The 20,495-nt window shown below is 34.4% G+C and overlaps 1 protein-coding gene, 1 long non-coding RNA gene, 1 other non-coding gene and 1 pseudogene across 3 annotated transcripts; 2 read left to right on the plus strand and 2 right to left on the minus strand.

The window, feature by feature from the left end:
* Positions 1-1,079: 1,079 nt before the first annotated feature.
* On the minus strand, positions 1,080-1,152 carry TRNAR-ACG. Its single transcript has one exon. It is a non-coding gene; the product is annotated as a tRNA-Arg (tRNA).
* Positions 1,153-3,318: 2,166 nt separating this feature from the next.
* Positions 3,319-9,355, plus strand: LOC120253860 (protein LNK2-like). Its single transcript, XM_039262076.1, has 8 exons — positions 3,319-3,426; positions 6,373-6,754; positions 6,848-6,968; positions 7,107-7,212; positions 7,332-7,422; positions 7,464-7,600; positions 8,377-9,014; positions 9,187-9,355. Exons 1-8 carry the CDS (start codon positions 3,403-3,405, stop codon positions 9,353-9,355), a joined length of 1,668 nt encoding a protein of 555 aa, XP_039118010.1. The 5' UTR covers positions 3,319-3,402.
* A 3,861-nt stretch (positions 9,356-13,216) lies between these two features.
* Positions 13,217-13,600, plus strand: LOC120253865. The gene is made up of 2 exons (XR_005534440.1): positions 13,217-13,262; positions 13,384-13,600. It is a non-coding gene; the product is annotated as an uncharacterized LOC120253865 (long non-coding RNA).
* A 1,426-nt stretch (positions 13,601-15,026) lies between these two features.
* LOC120253859 lies at positions 15,027-19,801 on the minus strand (annotated as a pseudogene).
* Between the last annotated feature and the right edge of the window lie 694 nt (positions 19,802-20,495).

Consider the following 20,495-nt stretch of genomic DNA (forward strand, 5'->3'; position numbering starts at 1 on the left):
ATATACTTTAGGCTCATATTTGTTTCAAAACATTCCCACCAAAGGCTAAGTATCACATCGCTTAGCCTACATGCTAACTTCACCCACTTTATATATAAGACTATTTATTATCCTTTAACCTCGCTTTTAGTGGTTATGCCTTCACGCTGCAGACTCCAAGGGTGCAAATTTCGTGTTTCGATCGAAATTCGAACTTACGATACAGCATGGTGCGATACACGAATGCACTCGTGATTTATGCGCAGCCACGCAAAACCCTAACCCGCTCGCAAAATAACCGCAAAAGTGCCGAATTTGTTCTTAAAAAGCAAGGCTTGCACGCCTCAGTCATCCCGTTCTTGCTTCTGCTATGCATAATCTAGTGGTGTGTCATGCCAAATTAAAATACTTTCATTATTACAACTTTGGAAAATTATCAAAAAACTTGGTAATCCCATTACCACTAAAATAGGTGGCTATGTTAGATTACCAAGTAGATGGTAATTTGAAACATTTTTTTTGACACATATGCCCTTTATTTAAAAATAATAATTTTCATATTTTATTTGTTGGATAAAAAAATTAAATTTGAATAACATTATTTTTCGAATATATTCAACTTTGAATTTTTTTTATCCAAAATTTTATTTTGCTTTAAATTTAAACTTGCACAAAATGATAAACACAAAGGTATTTTGGAAAATTTAAAACATTACTAAGTAATATCAGTTTCCAACCAACATGATTATTATAAATTATCACAATATTTTTGGACATATAACATTCCCAATCTTATTACCACGGTAATCTTATTACGTAGTATTATGTCATTACCGGGAAACAAATTACTCCAAAATGCTATAATCAACCACCAATGCACTTCATTGTTAGAAAAATTAAATTAATCGAAAATTGTATAAACATATATATATATATATTGGCATTGTATATGACTATGTAGAAAAGAATAAATGTTGGTTATTTCCAATCAGCTAATTGTTAGGCTTAAATATTCTATAAATAAAATTAGGATTATTGCCTTAAAACGTCGTTAAATTTGATTTAAGGAAAAGAAAACAAAAGATAATTTTAAATGTAGGCGACTCCACTGGGGATCGAACCCAGAATCTCTGGTTCCGTAGACCAGCGCCTTATCCATTGGGCCATGGAGTCACGCACCTTCTTAGTGTTCTTTATTCAAATTTTTAATCAAATTTAAAAGGTCCAAGTTGCACAAAAAAACTAAAAGTTTTATAAGCATCTTAAAGTTGCTACCCATTTCAACGGTAGTGGCAAACCCAGAAACTACTTTTTTTGGTGTGTTTTTTTAAGGCCCATACATTTACCATGCTTAATCATATATAATTACTTTTTATCCTTGTACTGTTTTTTTTCTTTATTATATCTCCTCTAGCAAGCTCATCACCATGGTTGGCCAAAGTCGCTATCCAATTTTTGGCAAACATAAGGCCGTGCAAGAGCCATATGTGTGATTTGTCAGGGTACAACCTCAGCCAAGCTTGCCTAAACCATAATAAACCACTTGTATGGCTTGCCAAACTTAATTTGGTTGAGTTTTCGGAATCTCTCTCAATTAGGGACGGAACCAGGATTTGATGGTAGAGGGGGCTGAAGCCTAAAGGCAAAACAAAAAAATAAAAAGTAAAAAAATAATCTACAAAATAATTATTTTAAATGAAGAATAATGTGCTAATCTAACCAAAATTTGAATACACGTATTAAAAAAATATAAAGTATAATTTAAAATTTTGTTATTACCGATAGAAAATATATGAGATTTTTCGATAATTCAACTAATAAGAATACATCTCGAAATTTGATAAATATGGTAAAATTGATCCTCCTCACTACTAAATAACCAAACTACATGCTTTATAAAAAAACAACTTTTGTTGTTTTCACTCTAGCAGATATATAGTGACATTATAACATATATGTATATATATTAGCTCTCATGATCGATTCAAACTTTTTTAAATTAGTAAAATTTGTATATAAGATTTATTTTTATTAAAATTTTGAAATAATAGTAATTTTTTTAATTTTTAAAAATAAAATGTGAAAAAAAAAAATGCAAAAATTTGTATATAACATTTATTTTTATTAAAATTTTGAAATAATAGTAATTTTTTTAAATTAAAAAAACTAAAATGTGAAAAATTGCACTGAAAGTGATTTGAAGTTGGGTGGATCAAAAGATCCACAAACCCTATAAATAAACCCACTAACCACTCAAACGACATCCTCACTGCAGATTTTATATGTCCAAATATCAGTATTTTTACGTGAAATTAAGTATAGAAAAAAATCGAAAACTACCGAATGTTATATTGTTTTAAAAAAAGATTTTTTCCGTGCTGGGGAGCTTTATGCCCTAGCTCTCTCTTGGTTCCGCCTCCTACTCTCAATTATGTGCTAAACTCGTCCTACTAGACTTAAACTGTAAACTCACTCAATTATACATAAAAAAATTAATTTTTTTCTTTTTAAAAAAATTAAATTAGATAACTTTAAGTCCATATCTTAGTGACTCGCTCAAAATGGACGAGCATGGACAACCTGTGTTACTTGTCAATATTAACAAAATTAGATAGTTTATTTATAACACATTCAATCAACCAATCAACCATGGTTTACAACTAGCTTAACTAATGCTTTCAAGCAACAAAAACCCAAAGAGTTTTATAATTTAATTATAAAGTTTATGACTTCTACAGGGGCCTATTTGCAAAATTTGACAAATATTTTCAAAATAAAGTACTAAAATGCACAACATTTCAGTTAAAGACAATTACGATAACAATTTAATTAATATTATTTAATTAAAAATACTAATGATCCATGCCACGCATGCCTTAATTACAATTAAAAAAAATTAATTAATTAAATAAATCACCGGCCAAGTCAAATTAATGCTTATCCACGACATCTAAAATTGACAGGAACCTTCCAGAACTTCTAACAAATCTGAAACTAAACCCAAATTCACCACAAATGAAACCCAGATTCACTTCCAGCCAATCACAGCGCTGCATTTGATAGACCCTCTATCCACCACAAACTCTTGATGCTCTCGGACACGTGTCGTTGCCTCACCCACCCCACTCCACGTGGGTCCCACTAACCCAACTACGTCTTGACACGTGTCCATCTCCTCACCATCCACCCATTTTACTCTCTTTCTCTCTCTTTGAGAGTGCGCTTCTGGAAACCTCCGCAGCCCCCGATTTCTCGCCGAAAAGGGTGAAAGATCGCATTTTTTTTGGGAGAGAAGCGAAGACGACGACGTTGTTCGAGGGATTTAGGGTTTGGCTTTTGGATTTTTTTAGGGGTTTGAGATGTTAAGCTTGGATCGTGAGCGGTCTGAAGGTTCAGCGTTGGAGATCATTTGCCGCTTTGAAGATGTTTGATTGGAACGAGGACCGGGTGATCTTTCTTTTTTTCCTCAGTTTTTTTATTTTTTTATTTTTTTCTTGTGGGTTTTTGCGTCGTTTTTGGGATTGATGTGGTTTTTTGATCCTTGTGGGATTGGGGAGTGAGATTGGTGGTTTATTTAGTGTTTTGCTTGTTTGAAATTTGATGGTTTCTTATATTTTGAGCTAGATCGAAGGAGAAATTAGGGGTTTATAGATCATCCGAAGTTAGAACTCGGACTTGGGCTTTGATTGAATTGAAGATAGATGCTTGTTTATTTTTTGTTTTCATTCTTTTTTCTTTATCCTAAGAGACCCAATTGATAAGGTGGACCAAAGACTCAGTTTTGGATTCTTTTTGTGGTTTTTTTAATTTGATTCTAGGTTTTCTAAGTAGATTTATAAAAGGAAGTCTTGGCTGCCTGTTGATGAACAGTTAAATTTTCTTATATAATTTCTTTTGCTCATAGTCCTTGGTTGAATTCTTCTGGGCACAAATTAGTGAACTCTCAACTGAAATGAATCAATCTAATTGCTAATGTTATTGAAATCAGCCTCGTTTGCATCCTCTTTAATTTCAGGAAGGAAACTAACTAACCTGGTTATTTGATAATTTTTGTAATTTGAATCTACAACTCCTTCAGTCTATTGATATCATAAGATAAGTGGTATCAATTCAAAGGAGAATTCATTTTCTGTTGTCAGTGGTAAGTGGTAAATGGTAAGTGGTAAGTGGTAAGTGGTAACTATGGTTAGACTATAAGGGAAGGCATGAGGAGGTTCGGATGAGATTAGTACATCTTCTAGACTCCTAGTTCAATGAATTCTTCTTTCTCTTGGTGTTATGTGCTAGGTGACTAGGCAACCTTTTATCTATATCCATATATATATATATATATAGTTACTAAGGGATATATGTAAATGTGGTCTTTGTATCATATGATTTTATGCTTTGTAGATATACATAGTATCTATGTCTAGAAAATATAATCATATGATCCAAATATTTTAGTTACCACATATTCTTTTCAATCCTAATGGATGTATAATTTAAATATATGACCTTAGTTATGATAAAATGTATTAAAATAAAATTCTATTGGTTTTGCAAAATAGAGAATAGATAAGGTATATTTCAAGGTTCTGATTAACCATACCGCCATGAAGCCGAGACATGGAGTAATAGGATTGTGGGAAAGTGGAAAACATTTTATAAAATCAGGTTTTGAACGTTATCTAGAAACAGGAAAAAGTGTCATGTTTTTCGGAACATTGTTTTCTAAAATGAGTGTGCAAACATGTTTTCCAAAAAAAATTTCATTTTAATTGAAAAAGAAAATGAAAAATATGCTTGACACACAAGCCTTAATTTTATCTTTTCTTGTTATCCTGATTCACTCAACATCCTAAATTCTGCTCTTATATCAAACCCTAATTTATTGATTCCAGCCTGCCTGGAGAGAGTAAACAACTTGTTATAGAAGTCACACGACAAGGGTGTATTCTGCTCTCTATAGGACCCATACCTCTGATGTGGACAAGAAAGTCCATGTTTCTAGCTGATTGCAAATACATTTCTGAACTTCTAAATCTTAGTTCGCAAATCATTTTCTGCTAAAATTTTCAAAACCCTTATTAGAAATAGTAGCCAGCTTTCTGAACCTATGCCCTGTGTTTTTTTTTGCCTTGATCATTCTACCTAATACAAGTAAATCAATTGCACTTTCAACTACTGAGAAAATTTGATTCATGCCTTGCATCATTTTGGCACTAGTAACTGTTCTCTACTTTCATTTTCCAACTGTGCTCTACAAATTTCAGTGGGTACACGAACAATGCACAATATGGCATGCATAACAACTTAAAACATTATCTCACTACCAACTATTGTCACAGTATAGTTCCTTCAATATTAAGGTGTTTATGATATCAAGAATTGTGGCCTATCATCAGGCTCATCTTCTGATGAGCAGATCCATGGCTATAGTGAAATGATCATATTTAATAAACAAATGGCCCAGTGAGAGTGTTTCATAAGATAGTAGCAAAACCTCATTTTGTTCAAATTTTTCAATTTATAGAGAACCCACCATATCGCGATAATGTATTATTTGTTATGCTCAAAAGCATGTATGTGTCTGTTATTCTAATCATCAATTGGATAGAGTGTTTAATTTTGTTGGAACAACTCATTCTAAACATAGATATATATCCAAATATTTCTTCACTTCATGGCAGTTGAAATGCTATTGTGACCATTTGACTAAAGAGAAATTATATTTTGTTCTACATAAATATAAAGCTATATTACTAACCGGTAGAATACCATTCTTACCTTAGTAGTTTTGAACTTCCTCTTAAATATATTTCTTCAACACCAAAACAAAGTCATGCATGGAGAGCAGCACGAGAAGATCAGATTGAAGACAGAAGGAGAAGACTGTGGTGCATCAGGCTTGGGGTGTTTTGGTTTTTCCTCGTGTTTGTTAATTTCATTGGGGCATTACAATGCCATTAGCTGCATTATTAAATTACGCAAGAAATTGTAATTTATTCATGCCTGATGGTATGTATTATTGCCAACTTCTTTGTCCCACAGCTCGCACTATGGCTGCACCCGGCTGTACTCCTGAAGTGCTTATCCAGATTGAATAATGGACATTTTTTCTCTCATGGCTGGCTAACACATGGACCATATTAATTGATTATTCATGTAAACTTTTTGGAGAAGATTTGCCAGGTTTTGGCCACTCATTCAATATTTAGATTTATGAAAATAGATATAAATGATTAGATAGTTAATGGCATGTAAAATATTGTCAAGGATTTGCTAAGTTATATGAAAAGGTTTTTTTCACGCTCTGAGATAACCATGAAATTTAACTGGTTTTGTTGTTATGTTTTTGGTCTTTCATCTTGAAGTAAGTATTTATTACGATGTCTTGCTCTTCCCTTTCAGGTCGGGGACACAATATGGGGTGAATTTAGTGAGAGTGAAGACCATATTGTGCCTTATCCTAAAGAAGGTGAAGAGGACACATTGCTTATTTGTCATGATTTTGGCAAAAAGCAGAAGAACGAAGGGAGCACAACTGATATAAAGTCTGCACAACAAACTTCTGAAGACAAAAGGGATTTACCTGGATGTGATTTTGAAAACAGTTCTAGTTGCAATGCAAATAAAGAGTTTTCTGCTCCAAGGCTTGACTTGGACTCATGGCCTGATTTACCTTCCATAAGTGCTGCACTTAGTAAAGGGTACAATGATGAAAATAATGAGAGCTCATTGCAGGCTGGATTAATGGACTTTTCTGAAGCATCTAACTTAAACAGTGTTAGAGGTAACACAAGAATTTTTGCGATTATGTTTTGTAATCATCATACGATCTATTTATCTCTAAAAGAATCATGTAGTTTCTCAACTCGTGGTACAGTGCAGCTAGAGGGCAATCATGAACTCTTCAATAATGAGCATGATGATAGGGAGGATGACAGTTTTCTTGATTGTGATTGGGCTAATATGGGAGACTTCGACGATCTTGATAAAATATTTAGGTAATGAATTCTGCCTTCCAACTTTATCAACAAAATGCTTATGTTTGCCTAAAAGGTATCTGCGGCTATTTTCTTGTAGTCTAAAAACCTTAACAATGTATTTTGAGCACTTCATCCTCACAAGTTATGATGTTGCAGAAGCAATGACTCCATATTTGGACATGATATTGGCAGTAATGCAGATGAATTTCTATCTTCATCTGCAGATGTTATTAGTGGCACTGCACAGTCAATTCCTATGCCAGTAAGTCACCCAATCAGAAACTAATATATTATGGCAGCAGGACAAACTTTAATGAATTTTCATGGAAAATGTTACTTTCTTTACCAGTGACAAATAATGCTAGTTCATGTGGTCTACAGGATATTCCTATGAGCAGGGACCAGCCGTCTGATCAAGAATTTCCATATGCTTTTAGTGAACATTCTGATGGGATTAGAAAGCCAGAAGAGAAAGATGCAGCTTATTTATACTGTTACATGAAGTGTTCTAAGATGTTCATCCACAGTCTACATTTCCTTATCATCTTTGGCAGACATCTGATATTACTGTGAAAACTGAAGAGCAAATGGTATCTTCATCCAATCTGACTAATCACTCTTCTGGGATTCAAACTCAGCCATCAGACAAGGTATGCATTTAGATATTGCTGGTAATGTGATGTCATAAAGATGGGAAGAAGATTGCAAGTCTGTAAGCTCTTATGAGCTAGATGCTAATAAACCAAAGACCACCTTAGAATGTTCCAAAAAGGTGTTCTAGAAGGGTAGGGGTTTGGTTTTATTGAGGCTTTAGGGTTTTCCTTAAGAGCCCAACATCATTATTGGCAACATTATAGTTTAAGGTTTCCACTGCAATCACATGTTTCTTTTTGATAACTTGAATTCAGATTAAGATATAATTTTTATGAAACAAAATTCATGAGAAGCCCTCTTTTTCTTCTTTTGGCTATCTTCTTTGTGTTTGAAACATTTATCTTTTGATGGAAACATAATACAAAATCTGCAGAAAAATTGTGTGCATATTCCATAAACCTCTTATTATTTACAAGACTATATATATATTGGGCACGAACTCAACGAAGTAACTTATTAGTTAATGAATCAAACTAACTAGATAAGGATAAGGTATTGAATTATATAGTTGAACTTCAATGTCATATTTTCTTAAACTAGCACTGCATGTTGGTTATACAACCCTGACAACTTTGCTCTGTTTTCTGTTGCAACTTCATTTGTTGTTATTTGTATGATGCTTCTGAAATGCTATTTCAGTGATACTCCACACTTGGACCTCATTATTTCAGTTTTAAAAAGTGTCACATGTTTATGTAAGATATTTTTGGTAAGGATTTGTGTTGTTTTTTTACTTGTTCTCATGACACAAAAGTGCAATATATGTTTTCAGGCGGGTAAGCAATCAAAACAGGTGAAGCCTCGCAAAAAAGCAGAGGATAGAAGCAAGAATAATTTTTCACAGAACCTGAACGGTGCTTGGTCCAATAGAATCAGCCAAAGCCAACAATTTCCAAGTCCAAAAGCGCATCCTTCTCTGTTAACTTCTGTGCAAACTTTCCAGCATCCAGCTATCAGTCAGCAAAGGCAGGGCGAGTCTGAACATATGGGGTACCCAATCTCGTCCAGTCAGTTTATGTTTTCTGGATATGGATTTCCGGCCTACTCATTTCCGGCGATTCCTGTGCTTCCATGTGCGCCAGCTGAAAGGAACCAGATGGCACCAGTAGTTGTTGGTTACAAATCTAATGTGGATCAATCTAAAGGTCCCAATAGTTCAGATAAACTGCCAGATAGCTCAAAACCATTGACCATGACACCTCAAGAAAAGATAGAAAAACTAAGACGACGGCAGCAGATGCAAGCAATGCTTGCTATTCAGCAGCAACAGCAGCAATTTGGTAAGCAAATCAGTGGTTCAGACAGTCTGGCCTCTCAAGCTTGTTCGCAGAAGAATCAAAATCAGGATGCTTCAACAAGTACTATTGGAGTTGAAGAAAGTGCAAATAAGATACTGTCATCAGAAATAGAGCATGCTTGGTGAACTGGATGAATCGAATAGGGATATCCTTGTTGATTGATGATCAGTCCCTTGAGGAAACAATTTTTTTATCAGCTTCAAGATGCTCTGAGAAAGGTTATAGTCAATTATTTACGTAAAATTTGTTTTTGTTAGAATTTGAAATCCATTTTTCTTATATAGAAAAATGAAGTTTTATACTTCAATGCAGCTTGACACAAGAGTAAAACTTGGCATTAGAGATAGCTTGTTTCGTCTGGCCAAAAGTGCTATGGAAAGACAAAGTGCAAGTGATAGAAGCAGTACTAACAAAATCAACAGAGAAGATGATGAGGTTGCTGCAAAAATATAGATGGGAATGGTCAAGACAGGTTTGTTTATACAACATTTATTTTTTGTTTTCTCGCCACTCTAAATGCATCTGAAGCCATGCAGCACCACTTCTCTTATGGATTGTTCTCAAGCTACATTCACCATCATAAATCCTGGAACCTTTATGACATGCAATTCTAGACCGATTGAAGTTTAATTATGTGCATATGGTTATGGTTATATGTAGCATATGCTATTTATGTTTGCAGATACTTTTATGACTTTTCTGGCATTTGTTTGCCCAATCAATCGATGCAGCTGTCATGAAATTGAATAACATGCTGTATAAGTAATGCTGGTATTTAGATAGATAGAGTAATGAGTGAATAATCATGGTAAACAAAAAAGGTTTTATTTAATAGAAAAATATGTTTGTGCAAACTTAAGGGACTAGAGATAGTTTTATTAGGGCTGAGTTAGTTGAGTTGATGTGCATGAGCTAATTAGTATCTAAAGTTGCAAGCTTATATTTGTAGTTCAGCCTAGGATTTCTTGCCCTTAATTTGTTAAATTTCCTCAACCAACTTTTGTAAATGAATTATTTGTTCAACCTTCATCTATAAGCTAGGTAAGCTTTGAACTCCTCTTGTTTGTTCTAGAAGAACGTTAGACCTTTAGCCATCCTCGTTACATTCTTCAGAGCTACCTTGAGAAAGCTCTAATTTCTTCAAATTTTGGTATTATGTTGTTGCAGTGAAGGTGTCTACCATTTGCTGTTGTAGACATATTGAATAAGATGATGACATGAAGTGCTCTTCATGCCATCTATCAACTTTGGCCCGATAGTCTGCGTATATATAACCTTGATTCATCAGTAGGCTTGTAATGTGTACCATTCAATTATGTTCTTTATAAATGCCTTGGAATTCTCTTTACTGCTTAAAATTTGGACACTGCATGAATTGGCAGCAAACTTGTGTTATTATTCCAGCTTTGCATGAATCACACCGAGCATGCTTTCAATTAGACTTTTGTAGAGATTACCATCTGCTGCTTTAGGTCCAGTTTTTCTTTTTGGATCTTTAGTTACCAACCAGGGACCTATAACTTTTTGTTCATTCCTTTTGAACTTCTTTTGTGTTAAATGAACTCCAAAGACAGCAGCAATGAAGAGGAGTCGAGGAGAACCTCGCTCATTCACATTTTTAGAAACTCAAAATCACAGTTCATCGATTACAATAGAGTCTGTTATCTCAAGAAAGAAGAAGATGGTTAGTGTTACCAACATAACTTGAAAAACATTATTTAGTGATAAAAAACAAAAGTGCCTTAATTATTCAACATTTTTATCTGGGTGTTTAATATTTTGAAAGCTGCTCTTTGTGACCCCTTAAATGTAAATTTTATTTCTTAGTTCTTGTGTGGGAGTAGTTCACTAAATCAAAAATCATTCATCTCAAATTTCATCATAATATCACCTTTCCACCATTTCTTGTATGATTAGATCATCAACTTATAAAGAAATGGGGAAAGGTGTTGCTAACTTGGGTAATGATGTTTATAGTTGTTCAACTTTTGTGGCTCTTGTGCCGTAGAACTATGAAGTATTTCCCATGTCATGGTGCTTGCTTTTTAACCCGTAGAGTGTTCTCCTTAAGATGTAGTTCTTTGTCTTTGTCGTGCATAACAAATCCTCGTGGTTGCTCTGCATAAATCTCTTCTTTAAAAATACTGCTTTGGGAATGCCAACTCACATCTGGTTTACATATTCTACTCTTTCTAAACTGGTTCTGCTGGTTCTCTTTTAGAGCCAAACAGTGCAATCGGAATAAAGTGTCATCAGAGCTCTTGTCCATGGTGGTTACCTTGTGCGACTAATGTCTTTTTGCTTTTTGTATGGCGTCTTTAGGATTAAGCCTGTCTTGGAGACCCATTTGACTGCAATGGTCTTGCATTCACCGCTTGTTTGTGTATAGTGGACACACATGCATTACCACGCATGTGTGTGTGTTCTTATTCCTTTGTGTAGTGCTCTTTTCCAATCTTTTTCTTTAGAAGAAACTTTATAAATTAATTTTTATTTTTCCTTCTGTTTTCCCTTTTACCAATTCTGAATCATCAAACTCCATGTGATGGTTGGTTATGTTTTTCTTGCGGTTGAAATTGTTGTTAACTTGATACAATCGCCCTGACTGATACAGTCCAAGATTCGCCCCTTTTCCTACTCTTCAAGATTTATTCTTTTTGGTATGGAAAAATGAATATAACATATTGAGTGGAAGGCATTATGATGGTTTTAGTTGAAAGTTTTTCACTTCAATCCTGTTCATGAACCTTGTTCTGAAAAACTTTATTGGCCATTCATCGAGTATATAATTCTGTGTTGTGATAGATGATTGGAATATTTTGGGAAGTCTTTCCACGTTTAGGATGTACCTGTCATCTCTCCATTTTGTCCAATCTTTTTTTTTTTTAGCTCATAATTCTTCTATGGAGAACTTTGTAGCATCTTTTTCTAATAAGATTCCTGAATTTCTTTGAAATTTTGAAAAATCTCTGAAATTCTTACATAAAGTGCCAGCCAAGTTGTCCTTGAATAATTGTTGCTGTAGAGAATGAACTGTCTGTTTTACTTGATTTGAGGAGTCCTTATTGGCTCAGAAGGACGTATGAACCATCTGTCGCAGTTCTTTTGACTCACCCGATGTTCATACTGGATTGCTTTTGTTTTCTCTGACAACTTGGCAACCTTCACCCCAATTTACTATCTTTGATTCCTTGACATGGTGACTATATTTTATTGATAAAGATCCAGATTGTCTGCAACCTTTTATTTCCATCAGAGCTATCACCCATTGTCCTATATATCTCCACCTCTGTTTGAGCAGCATGGCTCCTAATATATTGAAACAGATCATAATAATTCATTTTTACTCCCATAATGCCTGGTTTTCCATTCTTTTTATTGTATATAGTTTATAGAACTCCAGTAACTTTATCAGGCTATCAGCCATTTTTACCATATGCAAAATGCAATAAAATTGTCCCCACTTAGGTATTAAAAATAACTTTTTGATAAATTTGGCACCTTTCTTTGTTTGTCATTGTAGAAGAAAGTGGAGTATGAGTGTAGTGGCTACCCAAATTAGGCACTAAGGAAACTAGTTTAATAAAATCCCGTATACTGTTTCACAATGCTTAACACACTACAGCTATGCATGGTTAGACCACTGTGATGTGATCCTAAAAGGATTAGCTTAGAATGGCAGTAGGTCTGAGAATAGAGATCAAGTATTCGTAAAGCTTTATCGAAAATGTGCAAATTTTTAGTCTAGTGCATGTCACTGACCACCAAAAAGGAAAAAAAAAAAATGGTCAGCAGAAAGTGGAATATGTAACAAATCTACATATTGCATACTGAATAAAGTTTCTGGGCCTGATAACAGCTTTAGTACGTTCTTCATACATGGATTATTTCTTGGCAATAATTTCCTCGATTATGCATCCATTTGAGATTTTTATAATTCTGTCATTTCTATCATTTGAGACATAGTCGTATTTGATTTCTTATCAAATCTTCTACAAATGATTAGCTGTCTTGTGCTACTCTTGCAGATCAGCAAGGTTCTCAGATACAGAAACAATTACAAATCCAATAGATCGAATGGTGGCCCATCTTCTCTTTCACATACCATCAGAATCAACTACAAAAACCAATGACAGATGAGCTCCGCGTTCACCCTACACTTTGCTAGCACAGGTAAAGGCATCTTCAGAAGTTTTTGTTAACCACTTGTTCCAGAGCAATATTTCACCAAAGTATAAAGTTTACATTATTTTCTTATTGCTCAACTATATCTCCAGTGTCATTGAGCTACGCCAGGAAGCATATCTGAAGAACAATCGAGAGAATGCTGAAGAAATGGAGGTGGAACCTTCACTGTAAAGTAAGATGTATTGAGAGAAGTTTTTCCATTTCACTTGGCATCTTGGCATGCTCATATAACATACCTGCCAAACTCTTGTTCAGACTGTTTTTCTGTTAATGAGTTTTTTTTTCCATCTCAGGGTGGCTGATCGGGTAGTTCCCCGCCATTCACATCTTCCAGAGCCCGGTCAACCTCCTGATACACTGTAGTTTCATGTCACATATTTCTACAACTGATATATTATATATGTATATCATGCAACTGCTGCCTTGTAGCGAATACGAATTCGCTAAAATGTTTCAGATATCTGTGCATAAAGCAACAGAAATAACCTCGTATTTTTGGCCTTGTATCAATGGGGTGCTGCAATCGGGATATACTTCTGAACACCGATGATTGTTAGAGTTGGTTGGTTTGATGTACTATGATAAATTATTCTCAACTCATAAACACGGTCCTCGCGAAGTATGTCAGGGCTGCTTTCTTTTGACTAAACTTTATGCAGAAATCCTCAGATATGTTTAGTTTTGTTAATTATTGTGGAGGTGGTTGTAGCTACTACTAGCTTCAATGAATTATGAACATAATCTAACATTTCTGTTAATCTATTTTTGTTTGTTTCATTTTTCGTCTTTTTAATCACAGTTTAATTACTATTATTTTCCTCTTTGTCTGAATTTAATGCATGTAATGACTTCATTTAGTAAGCTCAGGTTTTGCATTCCAGAATGTGTTTTTGTACTGATGTGTCTCCAGGGTTTTACTAGTATTCTTGCTTTTTTCAAATTTGCATCTCTCTTTGTCCTCAGTTTTGCATGTAATGACTTCATTTTAGTTGAGTTCTATTTTAAAGAATTGATGTTTCAATAAACCTCAAAGTTTACTTCAATAATGTTAGAGGAATAATAACATTAAAGTATAAAGGTATTAATATCTTTTGGATTAAGTTTAGGAAATTTTGTTTTTACTTAAAAGACAATTGTGTTCCAATTATATTTTAATGTGGAAGAATATTTTTTTTTAAATTTGGATATTACATCCTTTCCTTTATTAAGTTATTTGCTTGTTTGGATTATATTTGTAAATGCAATCTAAATTTCAATGCTATAATATTCCTCCTCTTGACACAAAAAGGTAAAACCCGGAAATCACACGAAAAACATGTTTTCGAAATCTTAAGAAATTATTATTATTATTATCATTTTATTAAGGGGTGAGACAAAACAAAATTACAATTTTAAATTGAGAAAATTTCATGTATAACCCTCGTAAAATATGAAATTACAAATATATTTCTGAAAAAGAGCACTTACAAGCAAAGTAAAATTTATATATAAAGATAATTTTCCTTTCTTTGGGATTATCAACTTCTTTCTTTCCATTCCTCATTTGTAACTCCATTCCATTTGTCTCTTCCTTTTTACATAAGCGAGCCAAGAAAGGAGGATTGCTTCTCATTTCATTCTAATTTTTTTTTTTTTTAAGTATTCTCAATTTCAGCCTTCCTCAATTTTTGGTAATTGTGTGGGCACACATGCAACTATAATTTGTTTAAAGGATAAATAAATACACAGTTTCCTGTTCTTCTCGGAGTTTAAGCCTTCAAATTTCTAGCCAGATTTGGCCCAGTGGAGATGTTTGAGACAGAAACAAATTTGATGGGAGGCCTAGGCCTAGGCCTATAGAAATGTGATTTAATTATTTCAGATGGTCAAAGATTTACAGACAACTAATAGAGCCAGAAACTGTTCAACAACATGCACATGCCCATGCCCATGCCCAGAGTAAATATCACTGCACATTTAAATGAAGCTAAAGACCATAACTGAAACCTTTTTACAATGTCTTTTCTGCAGAGCAAGATTTAACACATGGCAAGCAACATTAAAAGCTACGACAGACAGTAAAACAATTTTTCCCAAGTTAGATTTTATATGGCACTAAAAATTTTCATGCAAAACAGATTCCATTAGATTCATGTACATTTTCTCGGCATTGATCTAGCTTTACAGAAAGGCCATCATCAGTCATCACATAACACAACGGTACGAGACATGGTTCCCGGTTAGTTCTCCATCATAGGTGACCTTCACCACCTGCCCCTTCTCCAACCCATAATAACGAGCAATTGCATCGGTTAGAAGCATGCGTGGCAGCTACAGATAGAGGAAGTGAGTGATTATTTTTCCTACTTAATCAATAACCAAAAACAATAGTTGCAAATATGCCAGAATAGTTAGACAAATCGTTGCCACTGTAACAATTAGATTGCATGAATGTTGGCGTACGCTATTTAATTTTATTTTCTATTCTCATGTTTGCCATCCCACACATGATTCAGATCAAAGATATTCATGATGTACTACTAGTGGTAGGCAAATAATTAATAATCTCAGGTTGCTAGTCTTAGTTTACAAAACAGCAAACGTAATATCTGCATTCCACATATGAATGACAAACTACCAAGATTTTTCAGAGTTTTTTCTTGATACCAAATATTTTTTAAGACTATCTCTTATTGTTTCCCTTGAATAGAAACATAATTTTAATGTTTAGCAAAGATTAGTGAAACATATCAAAAGCAAAGAATCTGTCCAATCTGAACAACTTGTTCGCCACAAATAAGATTACATATAAACTACCATAGTGCATGCCTCATTTAAATATCAAACATGTTGTCGATATCAGCATCCATTCAAAATATCCATGTTCCACACAATGTTTACTCCATAAATACACACAAGAAGCTAAATATAAGCACAAATAAATATATGGACAGTTTCATTACTAGAGTTCACATGAAACTTCTAAGACAACAGAGAGATAATGTTACACACAACATTTTCCGATGTTAAAGTCAAAATGAAATATTTTGAAATTTATCTACAATGCAATTATTTTCAATAATGCAATCTTCTAAAAGAGGGAAAAGATAACTGAAGATGCAATGGAAATAAAAGCTAAGAAGGATTGGATAGCCATGCTGAGTTCCAAACTCTAGACAAAGACAAACGCTACTAAATTACAATTTACAAACAAAAACTGTACAGTTATGACGATGCTTTTAACACTCAATGAAATCTTCCACTAAAATCAAATCAACGCTTCAAAGGCAAACATTCTAGTTAGATAGCTGGAAGTGGAAGCTTTGCAGTAAAGTAAAGAAATTAAGAGAAAATTGAGAAAATAAAAATAACAGATTATATAATACAGTGAGGTAGAAGATACTGGAATAAGAAATAGGCTATTGTAGCTATTTAAGAATGGGGGAATATGCAAAAGACAAGAAATTCATTAAAAATTACGGCACTAGGAGTTACTAATATCTATGAACAAATAGTGATATTTAAAATTAAGTGCTGACATAAGAAATGATATATTTTTGATTGAAAACTTGAATTACCTGGCTTTCCTCTACATTGTATTTCTTCAAAAGCGCTTGCTTCTCTTCTTCAATTAGTACATCATGCTTTGGCTTCAGGACATGCTTTGTGATATTAACCAAAAGTTCGGTAATCTAAAGCACAATGCCATACATGAGAAATCAGCTGTAAACAGTTAAACATATAACTAAAAATTAAGAAGTGAGGGGCTTAAAAACATGGTGCATGGCCTTTTTAGCCTTGAATGTGACCTTATTTGGAATTAGCTAAGGTCTAATTCAACATAGATCAAGTCACATGAGCTTTAGAAGATATTACTTGGACATGAAATTGAGCACAATAAAGTCAACAAATACCCTAATAAAATCAAATAGTGAACCATGTCCTCAATGTCATAGGAAATTATGTACATTTTTATTTCTAAATGTTCCTTTTTTGAGTTTATTTCATTGACAAGCACTTTCTCAACCTGCTCCAGCTCTTGCTATTTGTTGCTAAACATATGCTTTATGCCAATAGCTGATTGCCCACAAACCTGCCATGCTCCTAAGGAATTCATGATTTCAGATCAAACCTCTAATTATCAGTCAGAAAATGTAAATGTTCTTAAGCAATTGGATAAACCCGTTAAAGTATACGCACAAAAGAAATTTAGCTATCAAGAAATCCTCATCAGAGACGGTGAAGCCTGAAGTGGAAGAATGGAGTATCATAGTTTCCTAAACCAGAATTTAGTTACTTGAATCCAAGGAATACAAGAAAAAAATAGGAGTTTGTTTATTTGCTAGATCAGGAGGGTGTAAGTAGAATCATATGAATAAAACTAAAGATTAAAGACAATTTGCTCTTTTCCTTACTTGCAGAATGTTGTTGAAAGTGGCTACTGGATGATTCTACTTAACGGCAGGAATGGTAATCAGGAGGCATAGAATTTCAATAAACAATTCTCTTGTTCTGGAAGCTAGTTCACTCCATAAGGACTTTCTTGGCTTATTTTGATAAATGCCATCGCTATTACAAGACCGAGACATTCACATTAGCTTTATAACCAATCATAGAATTACTGATTAGTACAGTACTTTATTTATTAGACTCTCTGATGCATATTTATTTTCCTTAGCTTTATAACCAATCTTAGAATTCATAAAGTATTATTGTAATTCATACATCAGAGTCGTGATCTGATTTGACATCTTCATCAGTAAACCTCCCGCAATTAGTGTTATTAACTTCATCAGCTTCATCAGAGTCGTGATCTGATCTGATTTGACATCTTCATCAGCTTCATCAGTATTATTGTAATTCATAAACATTCTGAAGATGAACGAATGCAAACCTCCCGCAATTAGTGTTGGGAAGGCAAGACCTTTTTGTTGATATACCTAAATTATGTATATTAAATTATAAACTAGTTGACGCCCTTTCAGCTACAAGTTTGTTCATTTTCTAGGAAAGAAGCGCAAAGGCTTCAGCAAGAGACAAATTCAGACTGGTATGAAATCAAATATTGAAAATGAAATTATATGCAATGTGTACTCCTAGCATGAGTTACAAGTAGTGTAACACATCTAATCATGTGATGGGCAAATGAAATATCAAAACATCTTGTTAGGAAAAAAACCCAAAATGTCCTAAAGCGGATTTTAAAAATGATACAAATATAAGAACACCTACAAATGAGGAAAAAAAATTGTCTGAAAATGTAATCATCATGGGAAAACTTACTTGAAACGTTTCAACTTTAAACCGGAAGATCTCCTTTATGGCATCCCGCGCTTTTGATGTTGCCTTGCTTTGCAAGACCAATATTAGTCTCGTCAAATTTTCTTGAATAAGTTGATTATAAATGCCACGTATAAATGGCAACTTCACTTTTTCAGGTCCACAAAAGATTACAAGAATCTAAAACAGAGAAGATATAAGATCAGTGCATTATAATGAACAAGATTATCAACATGAATTTGCAAAATAGTTCAAGGCACTTCCCATCTCCATCTTCACAACCAAGACAAGATATACAATGGCCCTTTGCATGTTAGAAAACTCAAAAGAATTAAAAAAACACACGAAATCACAATAACAAGGATGATTAGAAACGCCATAATATGCACTTCTATGACAAGAACAGACTTTTACATGGGTGTGTTTAAATCTTGAAAATTATAAGAAAAGAAAAGAAGTAATGGGAACTCATACATATTCTTTGTTATACTTATCAATCAAGTTTTGCTCATTCAACTGAACACAAGAAGACAAATTCCAATCTCATTTGTGTTCCTTTCTTTTCCCTTCTCTTCTCTTTGAAAAGAAAATGGCATGAAAAATGTTGAAAGAAAAATGAAATATAGAATTATCAATGTAGGTTCTTTCTTGTACTAATACATATAATTCTGTTCATTCAAATTTCAATTTTTTCTCAAGTTCTACTTAAATCCAAAGAAAAAAGAGCATAATGAAAACGTTAAAAGCAAAATAAAAACAAAAATTTATCAATACCAAAAAGAAATCTTTCCACCACCCGCTATAATAGGAGAGTCAGTATTTAATTCTCCTCCCAACTCCCAAGTCACAAGGAAGATGTTTCCTTTGGTTATGCCCTCAACCTAAACACAACCCTGAAGGTCAAAATAAAACCCTAAAAGGGTCATCTTTTCTACTTCCACGATTGAAAACACAGCGAGAAACACTGAAAACATCACTCCAGAGTTTGAAATTTTTCTAAAGAACAAACAAAGACACAATAAAAACTCAAACAAACCTTGCAAAACCACAATCATCATGTAAAAGCACTTTGCCTCTAAATCTAGTACAACTCCTTCCGATTCAAAACACCACCAGGGTTTCACCTCAAATCAAACAGAAGGAACCAAAAGAAAAAGTGAGGAGAAACGAAATGCAGACCTTGTTGGAGGGTTTCGAGATGAGGGAAGCCGGGATGCGTAGGCGATCAAGTCCGGGCTTTCGCCATAGGTTTCACGGAACTCGGAGAGGGTCATCGCCATCTGGGTCACAGACACGGCGTAGCCACGATCGAACAACATCTCCAGCAGGGTGCGGCGAGCCAAAAAGAACCGATGGCTCTCCATGCTCCCTCGATCGACGTAAGAGTTCAAGCAACCCTCGATCTCCATCTCTCTCTCTCTCTCTCTCTCTCTCTCGCTCAGTGGAGAAGAAGATTGGAGTGAACCCTTTTGTTTTGGTAGGAAAGAGTAAATTATGTAGAAGTCCTTGTTATTTTTATTTTAATTTACTAGTCCTTGTGCAATATAGGGTTACAATCAAACCCGAGCGAAGCGAATTTTGTTATGTTCAAACTAGCTTGATACTATTTAAACTGAGCTTGAGTTCAAGCCAAGCCTATTTTTAGCTTCCTTTTGTTGAGCTTGAGCTTGAATCGTTAAGAAAATATCAAGCTCGAGCTTAACTTAGTAGGTACAGTATTATAGCTTCAATGTACGTATGTAGGGTTATTTTCTTTTGTATCAATTTGAGCACCTCACTTTGATTTCCATTCAACGGGAGAGCACTGAGACAATTTCATTGAGAGATTGCTGATGTGTGCACCGGAGTGCATGCGTGGATGGCATTTCCTACGTCGGATGAACATGTACCAGTTGGATAACTTATCCGTGTGGTGTCTCTCTTTACCACGTTGGATGCCACATCAGCCAGCTTCTTAAACCCTATCCCTCTCCTGATCATCCCCTTCTCTCCCCTTTCTTCCCTTTTGCTTTGCCCTAGAGAACGCCAGCCATTCCCCTTCCTCTTTGCTTTGCCTGCCAGTCATCCCTCAGAGTCCTTTGCTTTGCCCTAGAGAACCCCAGCCGTCCCTTCAGTGCTCCCCTGATGAAATCCTCTTTCGGACACC

Source organism: Dioscorea cayenensis, unplaced genomic scaffold (genome assembly GCF_009730915.1).
Source record: "Dioscorea cayenensis subsp. rotundata cultivar TDr96_F1 unplaced genomic scaffold, TDr96_F1_v2_PseudoChromosome.rev07_lg8_w22 25.fasta BLBR01000230.1, whole genome shotgun sequence".
NCBI lineage: Eukaryota > Viridiplantae > Streptophyta > Magnoliopsida > Dioscoreales > Dioscoreaceae > Dioscorea > Dioscorea cayenensis.

Excerpts from the sequence above, each read along its gene's own strand:
- LOC120253860 (XM_039262076.1), top strand. The coding sequence starts at position 3,403 with ATGTTTGATTGGAACGAGGACCGG. Across the intron at positions 3,427-6,372 it reads TTGATTGGAACGAGGACCGG|GTCGGGGACACAATATGGGG; the intron begins GTGATCTTTCTT and ends CTTCCCTTTCAG. Across the intron at positions 7,601-8,376 it reads AAACTCAGCCATCAGACAAG|GCGGGTAAGCAATCAAAACA; the intron begins GTATGCATTTAG and ends ATATGTTTTCAG.